Here is a 24,304-nt window from a genome sequence, read left to right as displayed (position 1 = left end):
CACTGTTCTGTATCGGGGCAAATTACCATCACCCCGTAGACCACCCAGGGCTGTGAGTCTGCGACATCTGTGGCTGAGGGTATACTGGTGGAAATAGAGACTGATGGACTTCAGCGTGGAGGTATCATCTCCCACCAGATCACCGGCTCCACCAGACACCCTCGGCCTTACGGCTCCACCAGGTTCCCTCGTCCCACCGGCTCTCCCTTGGTCAGTTGTCACACCACCTCCGCCACGGACTTGCGGATCTTCTGCTACGCTCCGTTACTCCACCCCTACGGCTCCACCTTCCCTTCGGTTACGCCTTGATCACACTGGCATCGCCTCAGTCCTCGGGCGATCTGGCTCCACCTCAGACGATCGTACCCGCGGCATCGCCCAGGCCGCCTGTGCCAGTGATGTCTGCGCCCTGGGATCCATCGCCTTCATCAGTCGACATCAGCCTCCACGCCACCGTGTCTCCTCCCTTCCTCGTCGTCTCCGTGGGCTGTCATGGGCACACCTTCCGGGACGGGGCGTTATGTCACACACACTCAGTTTTGTTCATCTGTAATTTCACTTTCATGGACGATTTTTAGTTTGTTTTCATTAGTCACATGTTTCTTTGTTTCCTGTCACTCATCTGTTCCCATGGAGACTAATCAGCACATTATTTAGTTCCTCTTTGTTCAGTCTTCAGTTGTTGGTCGATGTTTGTTGTATTGTGTGTGTGTGTGTGTGTGTGTGTGTGTGTGTCTACCCCTGTTTCACAAATGCACTGTTAAACCTTCTGTCTGTTCCTGTGTTTACTGTATTATTAAAATCTCTACGCATTGGATCCTGTGTACCTTCATCTTCATGACAACCATGTTTGCATGATTAGATCTAGAAGTTTTATTTTAATAATTAACATTCACATTCCAACTTTGTCACCCACAAATTAAAATGACGGCATAATGCTACTGGAAGGCATTGAATTGTCCGTAATGACAAAGTATAAATAAAACATTCATATAAAAATAGTCTTTCACAAAATATACTCTCTTACCAATATTTTCAGTGTAAATTCTATGTCTGGATTTATCACTATACCAGTTACAAAAAGCTTGTGGTCAGTAGTCTCTTAATATTACAGCAAATGTGATTATTCCAGACTAGTAGCAGCATACAGGAAATTTCTCAAAGAAAAAAATATTGCTCGTTGTCTTATAACAATGTATTATGTAAACTAAAAAAAGCTATTCTTTCAGATAAAAGCTCAATGTTTTTCTGAATAAATTCAGCATTCATAAACATGGAGAGCTGCATTTAACCATTATTTCTGCTCAATGTTTCATTAATTACAGTTATCAACATTTTTTTAATAAATAAATAAAATCAGTTGTTTGGAAGAATTAAACAGCAGAGCACAAAAATCATCGCCAACATTTTCGGCAACCTTGGTTCCGGAAGTAGTTTTCCCATTCATTTTCTTCAGTAAGGCATTCAGATTCATAAACCAGCTTCACAACATCACGAATCTTGATTTGTATGTATGTATATAAACATATCAAATTATATAATCTATTAAAATTGACTGCCCAATATAAACAAATTTAATTGAAAAATATTTAATAAAATTGAGTTATTTGAGAGTAGAGCAACGTGAATGTGTCATTCACTACTGAGTTCTTTTGCAGCAATCTCAGTTTAGTAACAGTGACTTCTCTGATTGGTCTTCAACAGCTTTTATAGCGTAAAGTGTAGGTCTTCATTATAAAAATATGCCAGTTAATCCACTTTGACTTGCAGCTTCTACAGAAGCATAAATAACACTCACGGTAGGTCTGTCTTGAAACGTCATACATTATCAGAGAAGATGAATAGGATTTACTTCAGGAACCCTGCTGTTGTTCTCTATTGGAGCATTTACTCCATCATTTTCATTGCAAGACGTCCATGTCCCAGTAAGTCCATTGGTAAAATCAATGTGCAGATAGTTGTTATCAGTTTTGCAGCAGGTCGAAGACAAGAAAGCCTTATTTGAATCCAGATAGCTTCAGGATCCTGCAGACCCGAGTCACGCTCTAGATTTAGTGAAGAAAGCAGGTAAAACTGTGTGGCATCAGAAATAAAACAATACACACCCTTCTCAAGATGAATTCTTTCTCCAGTTATCTCGATGATCGTCCATTAAAGTGAAGGAAGCATGTCTAAAGTAAGGTCTTGTGCAAAAGAATAAATGCCACCTGATTGAGTCATATTTTAAGGTCAGGGAGTCAAAAGACCCTGTCAAAAACTAGGCAGAAGGTCAAAGTCATTTACACGTGTACACCTCTGTCCTCTCGCTACACGTGTTGCATTTGACATAACAGCACCAAAAGAACTTGCAGTTGCACTGCCACACGCGTGAGTACTGGTGTGTGTTGTACCCGCGTCCGCAGCACATGAGGTCGCAGCCGTTGTGATGGTGCATCAGCGTCTTGTTGCAAACTCGCCCCTGAGTGCCGACACTGCCGCTCACCGGATCCGCCTCGCAGTAGTTGGGAGATTTCTCGATGTACACCAGATCTGTGTCCATGGGCTTGCGGTACGAGTAGGATTTTTTGATCTTGAGAAATGTTGGTCGTTTGTGGCGCGTGGCTTTCACTGGCTCCACGTGGACAGCGTTGGTGTATTTGTCTTTGAGGATGTAGCCGAGCTCACGAAACTGGGGCAGGGTCATCCAGCAGGTCCTGGTGGTGCAGGATCCAGACACACCGTGACATTTACACTCCAGCCGCATACTCCGCTCTAGGACCTGGGAAAAATTAGCGCTTTAATTAAGCAAATACACCACATATTGTCAACACACTCAAATGATGTCATACAAATACACCTACATTGTATAAATTGCACAAATTTGGGAGCCTGCAATATCGTTTCATGGTGACGTTTTGTTTGAACCTCAGTATTCAGATTAAAAAGGTTTGCTTAAGCAGGTATAACATCCTCAATAATATGAAAACATGAAGCTGTTGGTACACTTATACAATACAAAGAACTAGAATTTGCTGCTGGTACAAAAGTCTTCTGATTGTTTTTACACCTTAACCCTGTAGTTGCTATAAGGCTTACGTAAAGAAAGCTGTGTGATCATTGCGTGCATGAAGTGTCCAACATACCACATGTCGTTTTGTGACCCCTTACCAGTCAGGGATCACTGGTGATCCCAGATTATTTTAGTTCAAAATATGTTTGAGCTTATATATCTCAATATTAATAACAGTCTGGTTAATTTTGAGTCTTGAACTATAAACTCTCAAGTGTTGGCTTTCTAAATGTATGTGTGTTATGTTTCTATTCAGAATTACTTATGAGCAGTAACCTTTTTATTTTGGGCATTTCATGTATGCAGCACTTGCCAAAATTGGGGGTGACTGGGAAGGGGTTAAATGACTGCAATTTAAAGTGCACTTCTTCTGGTAAGACTTAATAGTCCACTTTAGACATTCTACTAACGATGAGTGACATTGCAACTACATGTCAACTAGCAGTCTTTCTTAAATTGGAGCGTAAACGCCACACTAGAGACCTAGCTAGTTTGTAACTAAGTCTGAACTTTATTCGGTTGCACCATTTGTTCTTAAGGCAGAACGTAGGAACGTTAATGCAGAAGTAGGTCTTAAGCTCTCCGTAGTCGCATAATATGACGTTTACCCTAATGATCCAATAGCAGCCTTCTAATACATGAGCAGAAGTTGTGCTGAAAGTTTATTCTTGACTCATTTTTGCTTCACATAACAACCGGAAAAATATGTTCCCATTGAAATACGATACTACCCAGCAGTCAATAGCCGTTATGTCACCGTCTAGATTAACAATAGACCCGATATAGTCCGGCTATGAGTAACCCACTTTTAGCCAAAGTAATCTTGAATTTGGTTACATGTCGTTTTGTCATGTTTCGTGAGATGTATGATATTTCATTGTGTAAGCAAAGTCAACAGTGATTATAAGGTGTTTGATTTCATTTATTTGACATGTTATCTAATTGATGGCTAGTCTATTCTTGGGATATGGTTTAGACGTCTATAAAATTTCCGCCCAAATTTTGCCTTGTTTTAGCCTAGACTAGGCTGTGCTTGGACGGCTATTAGACATCTTTTAAATGCAAAATTGCTTGCCGGGTACTTAATCATGAATAACATAATAGGTATATAACATTCAACTGTATTTGAAATTAATACAAGGATCAATAAATACTGATTACAAATAAAACAAAACAATAAATTTGACATGGACCACTGCAAACAAAGACACACTGTTCAGGTCGAGTTCGTGTTGAAGAGCGCAAACACCGCTTTACCGGGTTACGCTTTATTTCTATAGTCCACTTTGGACTATATGCAGCTATGCAACTACATGTCAACTAACTCTCATTAATTTGCAACCACATAGGCTTAGTAGAATAAGTTGACATGTAGTTGACATAGACTGTCTGCTCAATATCTGCTAACTCTTTATTTAGATGCCCCTCCAACAAAATTCTACTGACTATAATGACTGCTAGTTGACATGTACTTGCAAAGTTACTTGTAGTTAGTAGAATGTCTAAAGTGGACTATAGAAACAAAGGACTACCAAGTAATTTATTCAGATACTGTTCTCTCTCTTAAAATATAAATTAATGTATATGTCAACATTACCAGATATGTCTAAAGAATTGAAGTCAAGACCTAATTGATGAAATTCAGTCAATCTAATATTTTATTCCATCCGTAACTCCTGGTCGGAGGCTTTCATAAATATTTTGTTTATAAGTAGAGTAACATTTCAACTACGTTTAATGGTGCAATGGAGAAATATTTAATAGTGCGTAAATACTTTAGTGCCCCTTTATGTCAAAACTAGGCTAAGTTGCAACTTATACAGAGCGGGTGCAACCGGCACCTGGTCTTGAGGGGCTGTTTACAGGACACCGTTTTGAACTAAAAACGCGATTTTTGGACGTCCATTTACACAAAAATTAGCATATCGTTGTCGTGTTAATGTACCCTGAGTCTCTACTAAAATGAGCTGATGACTTGAAGCAGGTGTGTTTGATTAGGAAGAGTTTGTTGCCTCCAGGAACAGGGTTGGGAAACAGTGCCCTTGGGTCTTCTGTATGCTTGCTAATACTAGGTGTTTGCTGTAGGGTGTTCTGGATGGTTGCTAAGTGGTTGCTAGGGTGTTCTTTGCTAGATGGCTTCCCAAGTCAATATTCTGTTCTCAAAAATGGCTTGGGTTCTTTCCTCTATTAGGTAAAAAGTATAAAGTTCTTGTTCTCTAAGGTATGCATGTTCACAGCACAAATGGTTAGCTAGTTTAAGTTAGTTAAATTTAAGGCTACTTGTTTAAATTACAAACCCTGTATGAGCAATAGCAAAAGTGAGGCTTCACTTAGCAAACTGATAATTACATGACTTCACATTCAACAAACAAATGTACAATAACTGTATTGTCATTGCACATAATGTTATTTTTCTCCACAACATACGAACAGTAATAACACCAGTCAAATCGCACATCCTCTCATCATACCAAGACCTTCTGCTATCTGTTCTTCAGAGATGGGCGCCATGAGCCAATGTCATTACATCCGCTGGCATAAATTAAGAAAGGGAGGGGGCATTCAAACAGAGCACTCTTTTAGTTCGCTCAACACAAAACCTGCAGCTAGAATGATCCTGTAAGGATAGTCAGTTCACTAAGAGGCAATTAAGCGTCTCAGATAAGACCGTATGAACGCAGTCCCACAGGAAAGGCTCTTCAACTGTCAGGGCACAATGTCAGGGTGAATGAGGAGAAGTGTTGGTGCCATGAATCAGCTCTCTGTGACCAAAGGTGGAACACGCTAGATATACGCTGGAAGCTTCTTTACCCCTCATTAAGCTTGACTAATTAGTCTCTTTTTCATTTAAAAATGAAAACGCTGTATGATAAATGTGTTTTCTGTCAAACTATATTTAACTGCATTGACATTATTGATGTTTGGTCGTGAGACATGCGAGAACCAATGATGTTTGATTTCACCGAACTGAGCCATAATATAAGCTTCAGAAGGCTTGGAATATATAGTGCATCATAATGACTACACTGTAAAATCTAACAGTTGTTCTAACTAACACTTAATGTCTTTATTGTAAAAACCTAGTAAACTTTAATTTTCACATACTATTCATTGTTTACTCAGAAACCCAAGTTTAGATTAATTGATTGGTTTGAGTGCCGGGGCAATAGACTTTTCGCTCATTTCCTCCACTTCTGAATCTTTCTCTAGTTGCATTCACTAATTTCCCAAAGTCATCTTGAATGTTGAATTGTCAATACAACTGAAAGATTTGAGAGAACATCACATAAGCTGACTTCATAAATTGATGCGGATTTTGCTAAAAATGTTTTTGTTTGAACTCGCCATTATTGTGATCGGTGTTCCCTTTAGTTGGTCACTTGGAATGTTATTTATATTATTGTAATTCTCCTCCTATTGATGAAGCAATGCAACAAGAAATCACAAAACGCGTTCCCATTACAAATTTGCGGAACTCTTTAAAAAGCATTCTTTTAGAAAGAGTCCTTATTACGGAAATAATTGAATGTTTTTAATTGCATGATATTTACAAGTAATAAACATGTTTTTATAATTTACATTTAAATGCAATTAGCTGAAATTCAGAGAGCATTTTTAACCTACTTAAACAGGACTTTAGTATTTAGCATCTTTATTTGTCATTTCATAATTCGATTGTCTTTGAAATTTGGTAAAACTGTACTGCCGAATGTACTGACAAGTATTTAGGCAAACTAACGTATACTTTAATGTAATTTCTATTGAAACTTGTATTCACATATTAAAATATATTTGTAATTACACATTTGTAAAGAAGTTGCAATTTAATACATTTAAAATGTATTTAACTTTAAATATATTGTAAAATAACACTCTATATTTTAAATGATACCTGCACAATACCTGTGCTTTAGTATGTCAAGCAACGCATCACAATATGTGTACTTTGTTAAAGAATGACAAAGATTATTAAAACATAATGATTTAAAATGTTCTTTAAAGTAGCCTACTGTACTTAAGTACTTAAGTGTATATGTACAGTAAAAAAGAAAAGAAAAAAGTACACTACAAGTGCACATTCAGTACATTTAAGCACACTTTTTCCCCCAAGGGACTGTATCCCTTATTACACATCAAAAACAACCTTCAAACGTCTTAACAGTATATGCGGGGAAAAGCACAGCCTCTAAATGCAGGTGAAAGTGAAAAAGCCTTTTAGGACCTCTGGCGGTTTGAGCATTGAAAGTTGAGACAAAAGCACACCATCAAAGATGAAGCGTTTCCATCAAAGGTAGAGATAGGGGATACTGGTGTAAGCCAGTGTCTATTTAACTGAGCAGAAAATGGGAGTGGTTTTGTACAGAGCTTGGTGTGTTGGAGCTCATCTGATTTGTAATCAAACTCTAGCACTTATACTGCTCTTACCCCTAAAAGCTTCCTATTATCGCTGTGCCAGTCCAGTCTTGGCTTTGCTGCTGGATTGTTGACGGCTGCAAACCGCAGTGCCATAGTTACTGAATCCTTCCCTGTACTTGACTTTCACTTGATGCGTTCAGTGTAACCAAAACATCACTTCACTGATAGATAATACCTCTTATAGGAATAGTTCACCCAAAAATGAAAATTCGGTCATTTACTCACCCTCATGCCATTCAAAACCCATATGTAGCTCTCGCATGTCATCCACATATCCTCGTTTTCCAACCTGACGTGACAAGGCATGACCGAACGTCATGCGTCTCATAGCTGAACATATGGAAGCTTGTTTCCGCCACAGAATAAAAAAATAAAAAAGGTAATTGCGACTTTTTATTGCGCAATTCAGACTTTATTTCTTGCAATTGTGAGATAAAAAGTTGCAGTTATCTTTATTATGTGGTGGAATGCACACTACTTTTTATGATACTTCTCGTGTGATTTTGTCACTAGTAACTGTATGCTTTCAGTGAATGGAAAATAACGGTGTGAACGGAGTTCAGTATGGTGTACCACAAGGCTCAGTACTAGGACCGTTGCTGTTCACCCTGTACATGCTACCTTTTTGGGAGATATCATTAGGAACCATGGCATTAGTTTTCACTGTTATGCCGATGATACTCAGCTCTATATTTCTTCACGCCCGACGAAACTTACAAATTCATAAAATTAACGGAATGCATAGCTGATATAAAAATTTGGATGACTAGTAATTCCTACTACTTAATTCTGAAAAAAAATGAATTTCTAATTATTTGGCAAAAAAGCTCTGCACGTATTAACCCAGAACACTGTCTAACACTTGATGGCTGCTCTGTCGAGTCTTCGTCGTCGGTTAAGAACCTGGATGTGCTCTTTGATACCAATCTTTCATTTGAAAGCCAAATTTCTAGCATCTGTAAAACCGCATTTTTCCATCTTAAAAATATATCTAAATTACAACATAATTATGCTTTCAATGAAAAATGTGGAACAGTCTACTGGGTGGTTGCCCTGCATGCTTAATAAACAAAGTCCAGTTGGTCCAAAACGCAGCAGCTCGAGTTAGTCAAGTCAAGTCCCCGTCATTTTATAGCGCTTTTAACAATATGGATTAACGATATGGAACACTTCTCACTAGAACCAGGAAGTATGACAATATTAGCCCAGTTCTGTCAACATTGCATTGGCTCCCTTAAACATCGTATACATTTTAAAATATTGCTGATTACTTACAAAGCACTAAATGGTTTAGCTCCGCAGTACTTGAGCGAGCTCTTGACGCATTATAGTCCTTATCGTCTACGATCTCAAAATTCCGTCCAGTTGATAATACCTAGAATATCAAAATCGACTGCTGGCGGTAGATCCTTCTCCTATTTAGCACCAAAACTCTGGAACAGTCTTCCTACCATTATCCGGGAAGCAGACACACTCTGTCAGTTCAAATCTAGACTAAAAACACATCTCTTTAACCTAGCATTCATATAGAAAATGATACATTCCTATTATTCAAATCAGTTAAATGATTATTAGGCTGCATAGATTAGGTCAGCCGGTACCGGGGACACTTCCTATAACACCTGATGTACTCGTTACATCATAAGAAGAATGGCATCTACGCTAATGTTAGTCTTTCTGTTTATTCCGAGGTTTACTGAAGTCAGCCGGATCCGGGCCGTATCCAGACCAGATGGTGGACCTACACCTGGACCCATCCACAACGCATCCCTGAAGTGCCAGCCTCATCAGCCCTGAGAAGGCCTCATCGACACGACAGTCATCGGCACTGTCGCACAACAAACTCGTCTCCATACCGGCGTGACTCCGACCTCCAACCAGATGAACTGGATAATATTCTGTATGTTCTGATCAAATCTGACTTCTGACCCGTAATGCTGCCTGGATCATAATCATACACTGTTCGCTCGTTGGCCAGAGGAGAACTGGCCCCGACTGAGTCTGGGTTCTCCCAAGGTTTCTCCATTCTGTCACTGATGGAGTTTTGGTTCCTTGCCACTGTTGCCTTGGCTTTTGGCTTGCTTAGTTGGGGGCATTTAATATTCAACAATATTATTAATCTGCCTCACTTAAGGTGGACGATGACGCAATTTTCTTCTAGAAACAAACTTTGTTGTATTATTTTCATGTTATCACTGTGAAGCTGCTTTGATACAATCTGTATTGTAAAAAACGCTATATAAATAAAGGTGACTTGACTTGACTTGAACTCTTTTGAGCTCCACAGAGAGAGAGTCATGCACAAGGGTGACAAACTGGTGAACTCGTGGCTAATTCATATGATATTTCTCAATCTCATTCCCACGTTTATGTACCATCTTTTTTCCCCCAAATGACGGTTATGTTTAGGGGTGAACCTTCATCCTACTTTTTTTCTAAAAATCCTACTTTTTATCCAATTCACATCATACAAATTTATATGAAATCACCACCTCGTAAAATAGTTACACTATACTGTGGGTCAACTTTTCTTTAAACTAAAGCGTGTCTGGCAGCTTTCATTTACAACAAACATACAAACGGAAACCATTTCTTGATAATCAAATACATCGAAGACTAAAGATATACAAAGACGGCTCTCTCGTATTACTATGAATGGGGGAAATTGCATCTGCCAATATGGCGGAATAAGTCCCGCCTTCTAAATAAAAGAGCCAATCAGGAGTTGGTAAAGTGCATTGTGCAAATGTGCATTGGCTGGACCAACCTGAAATATACGCCATATGAGCGTGAGAAATAACATTTGTGAGGCAGACAGTTCATGTCAGATTTTATTGGTGATTTCAAATATGAAATTTAATCGTACGCTTGGAATTTGATGTTTCCCCATTCAGAGAGATATGAGCTGTACTTGCATGACTGAAACAGCTGCCCGGGGGCCTTTCAAAGATGCAAGGGACTTTGAAATACATACCTTTCTTCCGACTTCGTTGTTATGCAGATTCATAAGCGCCCTGGCACTGTGTTTGATCTCTCTAGCATCCATGAAGACTTTGGAGAAGCCCAGGCCGTAGTGTATGTCCGCGGAGCAGCCGCCCCACCTCCAGCCACTGGCGTGCCCGTGGAAGCCCTGCTTGTCCCGGTCGCAGCTGCAGGCGCTGAGGTTCCCCCGCGTGCAGGCCGAGGTGATGGCGTGGGCCACTCCGGCCGAGAGGATGGCGTACCTGAACGCAGACTCTTTACTGCCTGCCAGCAGACCACAGACACGCTATATTAACTGCACATCACAACAGGCTGGCCAAGAGTCAAATACTTCAAATTAACCATCAAACATCGGCAATGATGTCAGATTTAATTTGATTAGAAGCGCAAAAACAAATGACTTTGAATAAGTGCTGACGTGCAGATTTGTCAAATCCATGTCCAAATGTCTTAGACCACTAGTGCATATGTATTTGTAAAATGTTTGGTTACGTGCAGACAATTAAGTAGTGTGTCATACGCCTTTTTCGCCTCTGGCTTTTGGCTTGCATAGTTGGGGGATACTTAATATTCAACACTATTATTGATCTGCCTGCATTGACACCATTATATGAGAACTGAACTGAGCAGGACGATGGCATCACTGTTTTCTCCAGAGCAGCTATATATATAAATAATAACTTTTTTACAATAAAAATGAACCATCACTGAACTTAATATGATGCTATTTTCTTCTAGAAACAAACTTTGTTGCATTATTTTCCTGTTATCTCTGTAAGCTGCTTTGAAACAGTCCGTATTGTAAAAAGCGCTATATCAATAAAGGTAACTTGACTTGACTAATACGTGTGTGTGTGTGTGTGTGTTTTTTATACTCTTATAAAGGTCGTTTTTTGAATACTTCACAGACAGAGAACATTTAATACATTTAATTAGACAAAATATGAATGAGCTCAAAAGTAAAAAAAAAAACAACGAATTACTTGAAGGACGGAATGAACTTCCGAACATCTGCTTCCTGAGGTTATCACTCATCGCTTCTCCATAAATCATTGACAAACACGGCAGTATTTGCATAATCGGCAGATGTGTAACCATTAACTCGAATTGTAAATTAGAGCTGTCATCCAAGATAATGTGATAAATCAATGAATGTATAGTCAAAAAAGTAAAAATTCATTGTTTTTATTAACGTTTTATACCTGAGCTCTCGCAGACCCCATACAGAAATAATGTAATATTTTCATCTGGGACATTTGAAGCTACTTAAGTTGCAAAGAAATATGCTTATATATTTTTGTCCATGTCATTACATACACTTAATATTCAACAATATTATTGATTGGATGAGAGCTGGATGATGACATCACTGTTTTCTGCAGAACTGCTTTATAGATGAGATGAACTCATTTAATAATTGATGATCTTTACAACAGAACTGAATCAACACTGAACTGACTTCAGCTGTACAGCCGTAATGAACTCTGTTTGCATCATTGGATCCGTTCACTGTAAAGCTGCTTTAAAACATAAATAAAGGGGACCTGACTTGCTTGCGCTCTTTAACTTTACTCATCTGGAAGACCTAAGTTATAAACTGATACAGCAGTTTTAAGCAGGTTGGTTTGGCAAAGTAAAAGTCCATTTGTCTCAGGTGACATCTTTTCATGCTCTGTAATTTACACCTGTGGAAAAACTCTTCAGGCTGCAAATACTAACCCAAACACTGATGATACATGCATGAAAAATGTTAGTACCAAACTCACAGGACAGTTTTCAGTTTGGAAAGGGGGCTGTATTCTTAAAAATAAAGGCTCTAACAAGAACCAAGTAGGCCTTCTGTCGGAGAACTTCTAGTTCTTTACAAAACCATCGGTGGTGGTGCTTTAAAGAGCCCAAGACACTGAAATACTGATCTCAAAGCTATTAAACTTCAAAAAAAAAAAAGAAAAAAAAAAGTACAATAAATAAATAAAGCAATTCAAGTTGGCCTACACCCCATCCAAGAAGAGCCATTTATATGCATGTATCTTTATGAAGTTTTATGTAACAAAGTTCGGGAGGAGCATGTTCAGGTAATCATCCAATCAGCACAAGAAGAAGCCAGTATAAATAAAGCCTTCCCTTACCTCCTGTCTCATGACAAATTTCTCAGCATCCCGCCACCACCCCATCACCTCACATTCAGATGGGTCTGCTCATAGATACCTATGATCTATACATTCATAGGGGGGAGTACTCTGGGGTCGGGCCGAATTCCGAGCTCGGAGCCCTCCCCCCGGACAGCAAGCCAAATACGCATTATAATATTAATCAGATTTCATTAACATGTGAACTCGTGAACCTGAAGATATTTATAAATGTATATTTATATTATTATTATATTCTCATCTTTAATGATTAGTTTCTGCGATTGTAATGATATGTTTTGTAGCGCATCATGAATACCTATGACCGCAGGTGAGAAACATGCGCGCGCATATATATAGGCTTAATATCTCATCTACTAGACATTTCAGGCATGTGGCGCGGAAACCTTAACTTCAACCGGTCGATTTGTATATCGAAGCCAATGAACGGCGACTAGTGAATGAGGTAACTGTTTTACCTCAAATTAAACAAACTGTATAATCCGTAACCACACTGGTAAACACTTCCCTCCTATCTTTCAGTGACACATTTCCCCCCAGACACTGTTTTCGACTGACATACATGAGAAGATGTCCAACATACCCACTTTCAATTCTCTCCCGAAGACGGTCCTCTCGCCGAGCGCGGAGCAGTTCCAGCGGCCGTGTCTGAACTGGAACTGGCACTCGCTGATGCCCATCTGTGCGCCCTGGCCGATCACGATCAGCGCGTCCGGGCGGCTCTGGCAGATCAGCCGCTGACGGGGCGCCAGGCCCGGGATCTTGTTGCATATGATGCTCGCTCCCAGCGCCAGTACGGTGGAGAACCCGCTAGAAGTGATCAGAGAAGAGCGCGAATCAATCTTTGAATGCATGCATAAGATTAAAAACTGGACGACCTGTAGGCTATATATATATATATATATATATATATATATATATATATATATATATATATAGGCTATATATAGCCTACAGCCTAGTGCAGGTTTTATAGGATATTGCGCGTGGACGAGCACTGGACAGCTCACGCGCTCAAGCGCGCGCCGAAGGCGTCCACAGGTTTCCGAAGCGCGCAGCGGATCCCCTAATGTCTCTGGAAAGCATCATTATTTAATGGCTTGTATTCCCCCCCAAAAAAGTGCATTCCCCACTGAGTAAAAACAATTTGCTTTGTTCTATCTCAATATCGTTGTTATAAAATAACCTGATAAGACATCAATTTCACTTCAGCTGGAACTAGTAGCCTACAGTAGAACTTATAGACACCAAAGAGCATGGCCTGTTTACCTACAGTAAAGTTTTTATCAGCTCACCCCATTTTCAAGTAGATTATTCCAAGACAAAGGAAAATGTGAAATATCCAGCGTCGTGTTTTTCTGCTCATGATGGTCCTGTCTCGTTTTCGCTCAAAAGGAACGAGGAACTTGAATAGCCAGTATATTAGTAAATAAAGTCAGTTTGCACTAAAGCTCCAGCAAGGATAGTTTCCCCGCACGTGTGTGTCCACCTTCACGGTGTGTCCAGGTCGTGTGTGTCCACCTTCACGGTGTGCCCAGGTCGAGTTGAGAGCGCATATCGGCACAGGTCGAGCAGATGTGTGTGATCTGAGCCCTTCATCCTCACACTGGAGACGGCTTTATATCTCTGGGCGTGTTCTCACGGGCTTTAGAGACACCCATGCTATCTCATATGCATTACAGTAGCCCTGTATGCTTAATTCACTGCCATAAATCATCCTGTTAATGGAACAAACCGTTTGACACAGGCTGGCAAAAATCAATTAACACTAAGCACATAATACGTTGTTAGCAAGACTCAACACAACATCTGTACATATGCATTTAACTTGTTTTTAAATTAATACATTTTCCTAATCTTACTTATTTAAATAGTCTTTCTATTCTCTTGTGTTGTGTATGTATGAATGAATGAATGTTCCCAGAGCTGCTGGAAACCACAACAATCGTTCATGTGTTTGCGCGCACTCGGCGAATAAAGCGCATTCTGCTTCTGATAACAGGAGATTTTGCGCATTTGAAGCATTGCTGTTGTGGATCAATGTGAACTGCGAAGGACAATTCAGAAGTGATTGTATAGGCTACTCTAAAGAAACACTTGCTTAGATGTATAGCTATAAGCAAACAGGACTCAAAAACTGAATGTAGCTAAAGTCAAACCTGTGATATAGTTATTTTGTGTCCAATTTTGCGACTTCTTTCTTGACGCTCTTTCTTTCTTTCTCTTGTTGATGAACTCGCAGTTGTGTTTGCTGTGGTTTATGAGTGTTGAAGTCAGATAGACTGCAGGTGCTTCAGGAATAACTGCAGATTTGAGAAAGACATTATAGTGTCATGTCTGTCCGTCCATTCTCTATTCACTCGAGCAAGGCACATAATCACAATTTTAATAATTTGCAGCTTTTTACTTAGCAGTATTGTTTATCAATTCAAGAAAACATTAACATCTTTTGCAATCACTCCCCCTACAGGCATGATCAGTTAAATGACTCAATGAAGGAAATATAGGCCTATACTGTACATCTGAGTGCGAGTATATGTGAAAACACAACTTATCTATGTTTCAAGAAGGTTTATTTTCTTAAATGTGGTCAATTCTGTTAATTAGTTTATGAAATTAATTTTGCACTTTCATGTTTAAATGTCAGATCAAAAGTTCGGTGCCATTTATATGAGCTTTTAAACTTTATGATGACTTAATATTTTATAGTTTTTCAAACTCCTTATCAACATTTGCAAAAAGATAAACAGGACTATTATAAGCTAAAACGTATATATGTGATAAATGTCTGTCAAATGAAAACTGTGATTGTAAAGTTTGTTCCAATACAGTATATATTTTCACAAGACATATTGTCACTTATTATCAGATAATGTTATTTTTCGTCTCAGGCTGGTTCCTCACCTCAGATTCGGCTGAGTTTCTGTCCCATTGGGCACCATGTCAAGACGAGATGCCTTTTCATTACTGGACTCTGTTCAAGCGCATGGCTGACTTGAAGGTCATGAAGTAATGGTGTGGTGATGCCTGAAGCCTGCAAATCAAACATTTCTCTGACAGTGACACTCTTGTAAAGTATTATAGTTCAGAAAGCACTCAGACCCCTTCATTCAGTATTTCTTTAAATAAATATATTGGCAAAGTAATGACAAATTATCATTTTGGGGTAAAGAGTGTAGACTGATGTGAACATTTTAAAAAGCATTGAATCAGAACAACATGTGAATCAAGGTTAGCCTAAAACTAAAACCAAGACCATAAAAAAAAAAAAAACTGAAATTAAAAAAATGTCTGCTCATTGCCAAGGCACCATTTTTTCATTTCCATTTAGTTTAAGTTCAAATACTAAAATAACTAAACAAAAAATGAATAAATATACTATATAGACATTGAAAAACCTGGTAACACTTTACAATAAGGTTCATTAGTTTACATTATTTAACTACCTTAATGAACTTCAATAACATAAAGTTAACATGAACTAAGAATGAATAATACTTCTACAACATTTATTAATCTTAGTTAATAGTAATTTCAACATTTATTAATACTTTATTAAAATCAAAGGTTGTATTTGTTAACAGTTAATGCACCGTAACATGAACAAACAATGAACAGCTGTATTTTTATTAACTAACATTAACAACGATTAATAAATACTGTAACAAATATATTGCTCATGGTTAACACATTAACTAATGTTAACTAATGAACTTTATTGTAAAGTGTTACCAAAAAACAAATAAAAATGACAAAAACACGATAAAATGACCAAAAAAATTGAAAACAGAAAATCTAAAAATAAATACTAATTCAAATATTAACCAAAACTATAGGCTAATAGTATATTACGAATACCTACTAAATGTATTTTATTATGGGCCCAGCACACAGTCCCGGACCCACCGAGCTCTGGGTTATTATGGCCCAACACACTCCCGGACCCATCAAGCTGGGTTATTATGGGCCCAGCACACAGTCCCGGATCCATCGAGCTCTGGGTTATTATGGGCCCAGCACACAGTCCCGGACCCACCGAGCTCTGGGTTATTATGGCCCAACACACTCCCGGACCCATCAAGCTGGGTTATTATGGGCCCAGCACACAGTCCCGGATCCATCGAGCTCTGGGTTATTATGGCCCAGCACACAGTCCCGGACCCACCGAGCTCTAGGTTATTATGGCCCAACACACTCCCGGACCCATCAAGCTGGGTTATTATGGGCCCAGCACACAGTCCCGGACCCACCGAGCTCTGGGTTATTATGGGCCCAGCACACAGTCCCGGACCCACCGAGCTCTGGGTTATTATGGCCCAGCACACACTCCCGGACCCATCAAGCTGGGTTATTATGGGCCCAGCACACAGTCCCGGATCCATCGAGCTCTGGGTTGTTATGGGCCAACACACACTCCTGGACTCATCAAGCTCTGGGTTATTATGGGCCAACACACACTCCCGGATCCATCGAGCTCTGGGTTATTATGGGCCCAACACACTCCCGGACTCAACAAGCTCTGGGTTATTATGGGCCAGCACACACTCCCAGACTCATCAAGCTCTGGGTTATTATGGGCCCAACACACTCCCAGACCCATCAAGCTCTGGGTTATTATGGGCCAGCACACACTCCCGGACCCACCGAGCTCTGGGTTATTATGGGCCAGCACACACTCCCGGACCCACCGAGCTCTGGGTTATTATGGGCCAGCACACACTCTCGGACCCACCGAGCTCTGGGTTATTATGGGCCAGCACACACTCCCGGACCCATCAAGCTGGGTTATTATGGGCCCAGCACACAGTCCCGGATCCATCGAGCTCTGGGTTGCTATGGGCCAACACACACTCCCGGACCCATCAAGCTGGGTTATTATGGGCCCAGCAAACAGTCCCGGATCCATCGAGCTCTGGGTTGTTATGGGCCAACACACACTCCCGGACCCACCGAGCTCTGGGTTATTATGGGCCAGCACACACTCCCGGACCCATCGAGCTCTGGGTTATTATGGGCCCAGCACACACTCCCAGACCCACCGAGCTCAGGGTTATTATGGGCCAGCACACACTCCCGGACCCACCGAGCTCTGGGTTATTATGGGCCAGCACACACTCCCGGACCCACCGAGCTCTGGGTTATTATGGGCCCAGCACACACTCCCGGACCCACCGAGCTCTGGGTTATTATGGCCCAGCACACACTCCCGGACCCATCGAGCTCTGGGTTATTATGGGCCAGCACACACTCCCAGACCCATCGAGCTCTGGGTTATTATGGGCCCAGCACACACTCCCAGACCCACCGAACTCTGGGTTATTATGGGCCCAGCACACACTCCCGGACCCACCGAGCTCAGGGTTATTATGGGCCCAGCACACACTCCCGGACCCATCAAGCTCTGGGTTATTATGGGCCCAGCACACACTCCCGGACCCACCAAGCTCTGGGTTATTATGGCCCAGCACACACTCCCGGACCCATCGAGCTCTGGGTTATTATGGGCCAGCACACACTCCCAGACCCACCGAGCTCTGCGTTATTATGGGCCCAGCACACACTCCCAGACCCACCGAACTCTGGGTTATTATGGGCCCAGCACACACTCCTGGACCCACCGAGCTCTGGGTTATTATGGGCCCAGCACACAGTCCCGGACCCATCGAGCTCTGGGTTGTTATGGGCCAACACACACTCACGGACCCATCAAGCTCTGGGTTATTATGGGCCCAACACACTCCTGGACCCATCAAGCTGGGTTATTATGGGCCCAGCACACAGTCCCTGACCCACCGAGCTCAGGGTTATTGTGGGCATGCACACACTCCCGGACCCATCAAGCTCTGGGTTATTATGGCCCAGCACACACTCCCGGACCCATCAAGCTCTGGGTTATTATGGGCCAGCACACAGTCCCGGACTCACCGAGCTCTGGGTTATTATGGGCCAGCACACACTCCCAGACCCACCGAGCTCAGGGTTATTATAGGCCAGCACACACTCCCGGACCCATTGAGTTCTGGGTTATTATGGCCCAACACACACTCCCAGACCCATTGAGTTCTGGGTTATTATGGCCCAACACACACTCCCAAACCCACCGAGCTGAGGGTTATTATGGGCCAGCACACACTCCCGGACCCATTGAGTTCTGGGTTATTATGGCCCAACACACACTCCCAAACCCACCGAGCTGAGGGTTATTATAGGCCAGCACACACTCCCGGACCCATTGAGTTCTGGGTTATTATGGCCCAACACACACTCCCGGACCCATCGAGCTCTGGGTTATTATGGGCAAGCACACACTCCCGGACCCATCGAACTCTGGGTTATTATTGGCAAGCACACACTCCCGCTGCGTTACTCTGCTGACTCTCTGCCAGGTGTCCGACACTGGGATACCTAATGTACAAACTAAAACTAAAAACCAGATTAATTCCTCGAGGACAGTAGCCTGGCTAACGTCAGACCAAGTCTCATTTGAGACTTGGTCTGGGAACTACATGTTCATTTTCTCGTATTTGAGGCGTGGTTTACGAATGCCCAGAGCCGTTTATTGGGTGCCATGAATGTCTATCAAATGCGCCTGTACGTAGCTCATAGCCAATCGCTTCAATTATACCAGATGATGTATGTAGAGCGACAGAAATTCGACAAGGAAAAAGACGATGGGTCAAAGATTTATTTGAACACGATGGCGTTTAGCGAATATTACCGTTTGTGTAAGATAAACATGAGGGTAGAAGGTAACGTCGAGTCTGATGCCATGTTGGATCCATAGATATAAACAAACTGCTTCGGTGTCGTCATCCTCTTGCTGCTCCCTCCCCGTTCTGTGATTGGTTCCCTTTTTCAGGGGAAAATCTGGTCCATGGTGTCCATTCTGCCTAGCAGCGTGAATAAAATCGAGCAAGGCAGGATGGGGAAACCCAGGCTACGAGCACAGCGCATATTAGTGTCGTTTCACCTCACAGATAAAACAGGCTTTCTGACTGTAACCATAAAGAGCAGTGAGGGGATCAGCGCTTATACATGTTGTAAGAGTCATACTTACCATCTCAATTAATTTGTAGAAATTAGTTCATTTAAATATGAATGATATTGTTGTGTATTGTTAATTTTGTTTATTCTCTGAGTGAGTGCCCTCTATAGGTGAGAGGGGAAAAGTTGTATAAAGGATAGGCCACCCCTGACAGGAGGGGGGCGCTGGTGCAAGAGCACACAGTCTTTTGACCGTGCACATGGAGCTAAGGTGGCATGGTGCAACAAACCTGAAAAGTTGTTTGTTCTGTTTTATGTTACAATGCATCTTACAATGCAATACATCTATCTATCTATCTATCTATCTATCTATCTATCTATCTATCTATCTATCTATCTATCTATCTATCTATCTATCTATCTATCTATCTATCTATCTATCTATCTATCTATCTATCTATCTATCTATCTATCAGCATCGGTCTATGATTTGTTTCTAATGTACAGATATTTGCCACACGCTATTTTCTTTTCAATGCTCGATAACATTCCAATTTACTATTTCATTTTTACTATTCAAATATTAATTTCATAACGTTTATTTGAGTGATTCTGAGAATGCAAAGTTGAGTAACCGAATTCAAAATCGAATTTTCTCTGAACATTCATATACAAATGTATTAATTCTTGTAGCCATGACCTTTTTGATGTAATAAAACGTTTGTGAGAGCTCTCTTGTCTTGGCTATATTTGCTATTGAACTTCAGCACATGCATGGGTTAAACTTATGCATGTGTCACAAATACAGATAATTAAGTGTCGATATAGAGTTCCCTAATGTTTTTTATTTATTTATTTTAACCACAATTTTGTACCCTATAGCATAAGTGATTTGAAAACAGCAATGTTGAATAGGGATTGAATAATTATAGCTGTATTAGACCTATAAACAATTCTTTACATATTGACATTATCACTTTTAATATGCCACTAAGTGCTTACATTTGTAAATTATTCCAGTCTCTGTGGGGTTGAATAATTTTGATTGCAAGTGCATGTTTACAGGTAACGTAATGTGTGTCCCTGAGGTTATTCCGTAGAAAACATCATCATGACGTCATCATTCCGAAACTGAAAGGAACAGGCAGCTGTAGTTCTGCAGTGAGAAATGGAGATCTGGCACAGTTTACCTCCGGACTGTCTGATCAGTATCTTCTCTCTTCTTCAAGAGGAAGATTTAATCCGAGCATCCACAGTGTGTAAGCAAGGTAAGCGACACAGATAATGATGACATCCATGTTTAAATCGACGCCAGTCGCGTGGAGTCTAGAAAGACCGATGCTGACAGGACATTCTATTATTCTGGACACTGGCTCCTTTTGCTTCCATTAGAAAGAGATGTTATTATCCCTATAATCTACTTTACAAAAAATAAATACATACATTTTTGCTTGAATATTGCCACTGACAAACTTTAGTGGACATTGAATTGCAAGAACACAATGAAATATTATGATCTTTATTTAGAAGTAAAAAAGAAAGCCAGGACATAAATGTTCATATTGCTTTAATATCTCTCTAAGTAGAGAACATAAATCAGAAATCTTGCATACTTTACATTTACTGTACAGCCACTACAGTTTTACGTGTCTACATATATCACACTGAAAACCTGGGATTCAAAATCCAATTTAAACATGGAAAAACAGAAGATTTTAAGGACGTTAAATAATTTAAAACAGAAATATAGGCCTACAATTTTTTAGGTAACTAATCATAATCAAATGTGTGACATTGAGCATGTGATCTCATTGAAACACAAAAGATGCTATTTGAAAAATTCTCAATTCCTAACATGGATCATCTGTTTTTTTTCTGGCATGTCACGTGACCTGTCAGTGGCTGGCTAGTTGTCTGGCAGTCTGCCTTTGGCAAGTTTCAGAAACCATTGATTTTTGGCAGTTTTTATGTTCCTCCCTCTCTAGCTCATTTATTAGGCATCTGTTGATATGAGTATGTTCTTTTGCATGATTGGCGTTTTAGAGAATTTTATCCCAATTAAAGCAGTCAAATGGCCGTAATAACGACTGGCAGCTGCCAGCCAGCCACTGCCAGGTCACGTGACATGCCAGTGGCGGCTCCTGAAGATTGAAGATTGAACCCCCACTCTTTTTCAATGCCAGCTCGCTGTTATCATAAAGTAAGAGGAACACATACCAAATACTGCTATTTTCGAATTCATGTAAATTGTTTTAACTTTGCTCTGTAATTGTGATGCTGATATAAATTGTAAAACAGAAAAAAAGAGCTAAATGGAAGCATTTTCACTAGACTTGTGGACCTCGCTGTACTGTATGTTATTTTCATGCACATTTAAACTGTTTGTGTAGGATTGGTGCTATGCTGCCGAGACACCGTGGTTGTGGAGGTAAGTAAATAAAGGTTATATGTTGTTAAACATCGCTTAAACTGTAAAATTACAATAATTATCTGTACTGTTTGCTATATAAGGGTCATTCCTGGGATTCAGTGCCTTTTGTGTGTAAAGATCATGATCTTATTGCCTTAAAATGTTGATCAGTATCCATTTTAAAGCTGTTTTAGTAACACCATTTAAACTATAAGCATATTGAAGTTGATTTGCAGCATTTTGACCATATTTCACCGGTTTTCCCATGTCCCCAGGCTTGTGTATCCCATTTTCATGATAAAAACAAAACGTACTATTTGTGAATTTTTTCCAATGTACATTGTTGGGTATATCACTCATGACTCTCTAATAATGTATAGAGTCTCTTCAATTACCGGTATTACATTTATTTTAACAATTATAATAAATGTTTTTTTAGCAAGGTTTTAGTCTCTCACGTTTAGTCTCTCACGTTATTGTCCACTTTTTGTTTTTTTTTACTACTTTCCCTTCTAATGAAAGGTGAAAAAGTTAAATGACATCATATCATAAAGCAGTCATCACTTCTTTGGAGGGACAACAACTTGGCACACTTGGGAATAGTTTGTGAGAACTATTATTTTCTATTTGACAAATTTTATCTTTCAAATTGTTTGTGGTCAACACGTCCACTCTGTTAAGGGAGATATGAAAAAGTCAGTAGAAAACCCATATTTTTTAAATTACAGTTTGAAAACCATGCCGTTCTTCATTTGATAAAGCGTCTAAGTTAGCTTCTTGTTGCTCAGACGTGGTGCACCCTGTTAAAGGAGAACTCGGTAACTCTAGCGAACTCTAGTCACTTCTTCGCTGATTTTCCCTTTTGTTGTCGCATGATTTCCCCACGAGCTCCCCCTACAGCTGTGGGGGGGCGTATATTTCACAACACAGTCGTAAAAAACTCACGTGCGGCGGCCTCCTCCCCCTCTCTACCGCTGCTCATGTGCGTTTGTTTTGATCGGAGCAAGCCAACTGTATCGTGTGGAGCTATGTCTACCGAGGTGGGTAATCTGGTAATACATCATACATGCGTGTGTGTTTATGTCGAATTGCCGTAAAGCAATTTGTGTTTCGCGCTCGTTCTCGTTCTAGTTCTCGCTTCTCACGAGACTTCCAATTTCTATTTTGCCGGGACGGTAGTCCCCAAGTTGCAAGGTTGGTTTTCCGCCTGGGAACGCTGGGGGGAGCGGGGAAAGTCACCAATATCACCAGAACAGGTTGTTTAACCATCCAAATGATTTCTAGACAGTTTTATTAAGTTAAAAAAGTTACCAAGTTCTCCTTTAAATCAGTGGACACTGAGAGTAAACATACTGATTGTGAAAGTAAGTTATGTTTAAAGTTGAAGAAGTAGTGTATTTAAAGTTCTTTAGTAATGTTTTACGGTTTCTTATCAAAATTCAGTTCAAACTAAATTAATATTGTAACTGGTTGTAGGTGAGAGATCCATCCGTCCATTTTTTATACCACTTGTCCACCCTGTTATTATTTTGTCCACACCGTTATTACCTAGTCCACCCTATTAAGCAGTTTTTGTTTACAACGATTTCATAAAAATAGCACAAACCCCCCCCCCCCTAATAATTAAGTGACATTGAAAATTTATTGGAGTATCAATGATATACTTTAAAACGTAAACAAAAACGCCTTTTAGGCATTTTTATCTGAAAACAAAGAATGTAAAATTTTGGGGAAAAAATAAGTACAATTCATATAAATATAAATATATTAGGTATATATATATATATATATATATATATAAATTAGAATCTAAATTATAAGTATTTTAAACTACATTTTTTTGTCCCTGTGGACATTTTTGATCTTCCATTTTATTGATTTTGTTTAATAAATGGTTAAATTGATTTACCTGAGATTGACCAAAATCTTTTTTCAAATGTTTTACATCACCGTATCATGATTAATGATTTTTCTTTTAAAAACTGAGTTTGATTTTCTAAATTTGATGATGTCCAAATGGCACTGAATACCAGGGATGACCCATGAATAGCGTTCATCTTAGGATGCTGATGTCTTGTGTTTTACGCCACATTCTTCTGTTGAGACGCTTAAGATCGAATCCTTGTGTAGGAGAATGAGTCTGCAGAGATGGAGTTTCTGCAATGTTTCCCAGCATCTCTCAGACACCGGGACACACTCATGGAAAGCTTATTACCTGCGTCGTTCTCACCTGGAGATGAAAATGAAGACCGGCAGGTCGTGTGCAGACTACACGTGCAAAACCCTACGAGGACATACAGGCAAGTGATCTCA

At 40.2% G+C, this 24,304-nt stretch overlaps 2 protein-coding genes across 3 annotated transcripts in view; one reads left to right on the top strand and one right to left on the bottom strand.

Annotated features, from left to right (window-relative positions):
* Positions 1–2,069: 2,069 nt before the first annotated feature.
* Positions 2,070–14,157, bottom strand: wnt7ab (wingless-type MMTV integration site family, member 7Ab). The gene is made up of 4 exons (XM_084428716.1): positions 13,893–14,157; positions 13,181–13,407; positions 10,440–10,711; positions 2,070–2,758 (listed from the first exon to the last, which is right to left on the bottom strand). Exons 1-4 carry the CDS (start codon positions 13,961–13,963, stop codon positions 2,276–2,278), a joined length of 1,053 nt encoding a protein of 350 aa, XP_084284842.1. The 5' UTR covers positions 13,964–14,157; the 3' UTR covers positions 2,070–2,275.
* Positions 14,158–20,638: 6,481 nt separating this feature from the next.
* The window catches only part of fbxw12 (F-box and WD repeat domain containing 12), a 14,368-nt gene continuing 10,702 nt past the window's right edge, over positions 20,639–24,304 (top strand). Inside the window, exons 1-3 of one of the 2 annotated variants that reach the window (XM_084429120.1) lie at positions 20,639–20,849; positions 21,972–22,009; positions 24,122–24,295. In XM_084429120.1, the coding sequence (XP_084285246.1) occupies positions 24,126–24,295 (170 nt within the window). In that variant the 5' untranslated portion in view covers positions 20,639–20,849; positions 21,972–22,009; positions 24,122–24,125. The remainder of the gene's footprint in view (positions 20,850–21,971; positions 22,010–24,121; positions 24,296–24,304) is intronic. The other variant, XM_084429119.1, reaches the window with a different exon arrangement.

Source organism: Rutilus rutilus (assembly GCF_951802725.1).
Source record: "Rutilus rutilus genome assembly, chromosome: 13".
Classification (NCBI taxonomy): Eukaryota; Metazoa; Chordata; class Actinopteri; order Cypriniformes; family Leuciscidae; genus Rutilus; species Rutilus rutilus.
This window is presented reverse-complemented; position numbering and strand designations above follow the sequence as displayed.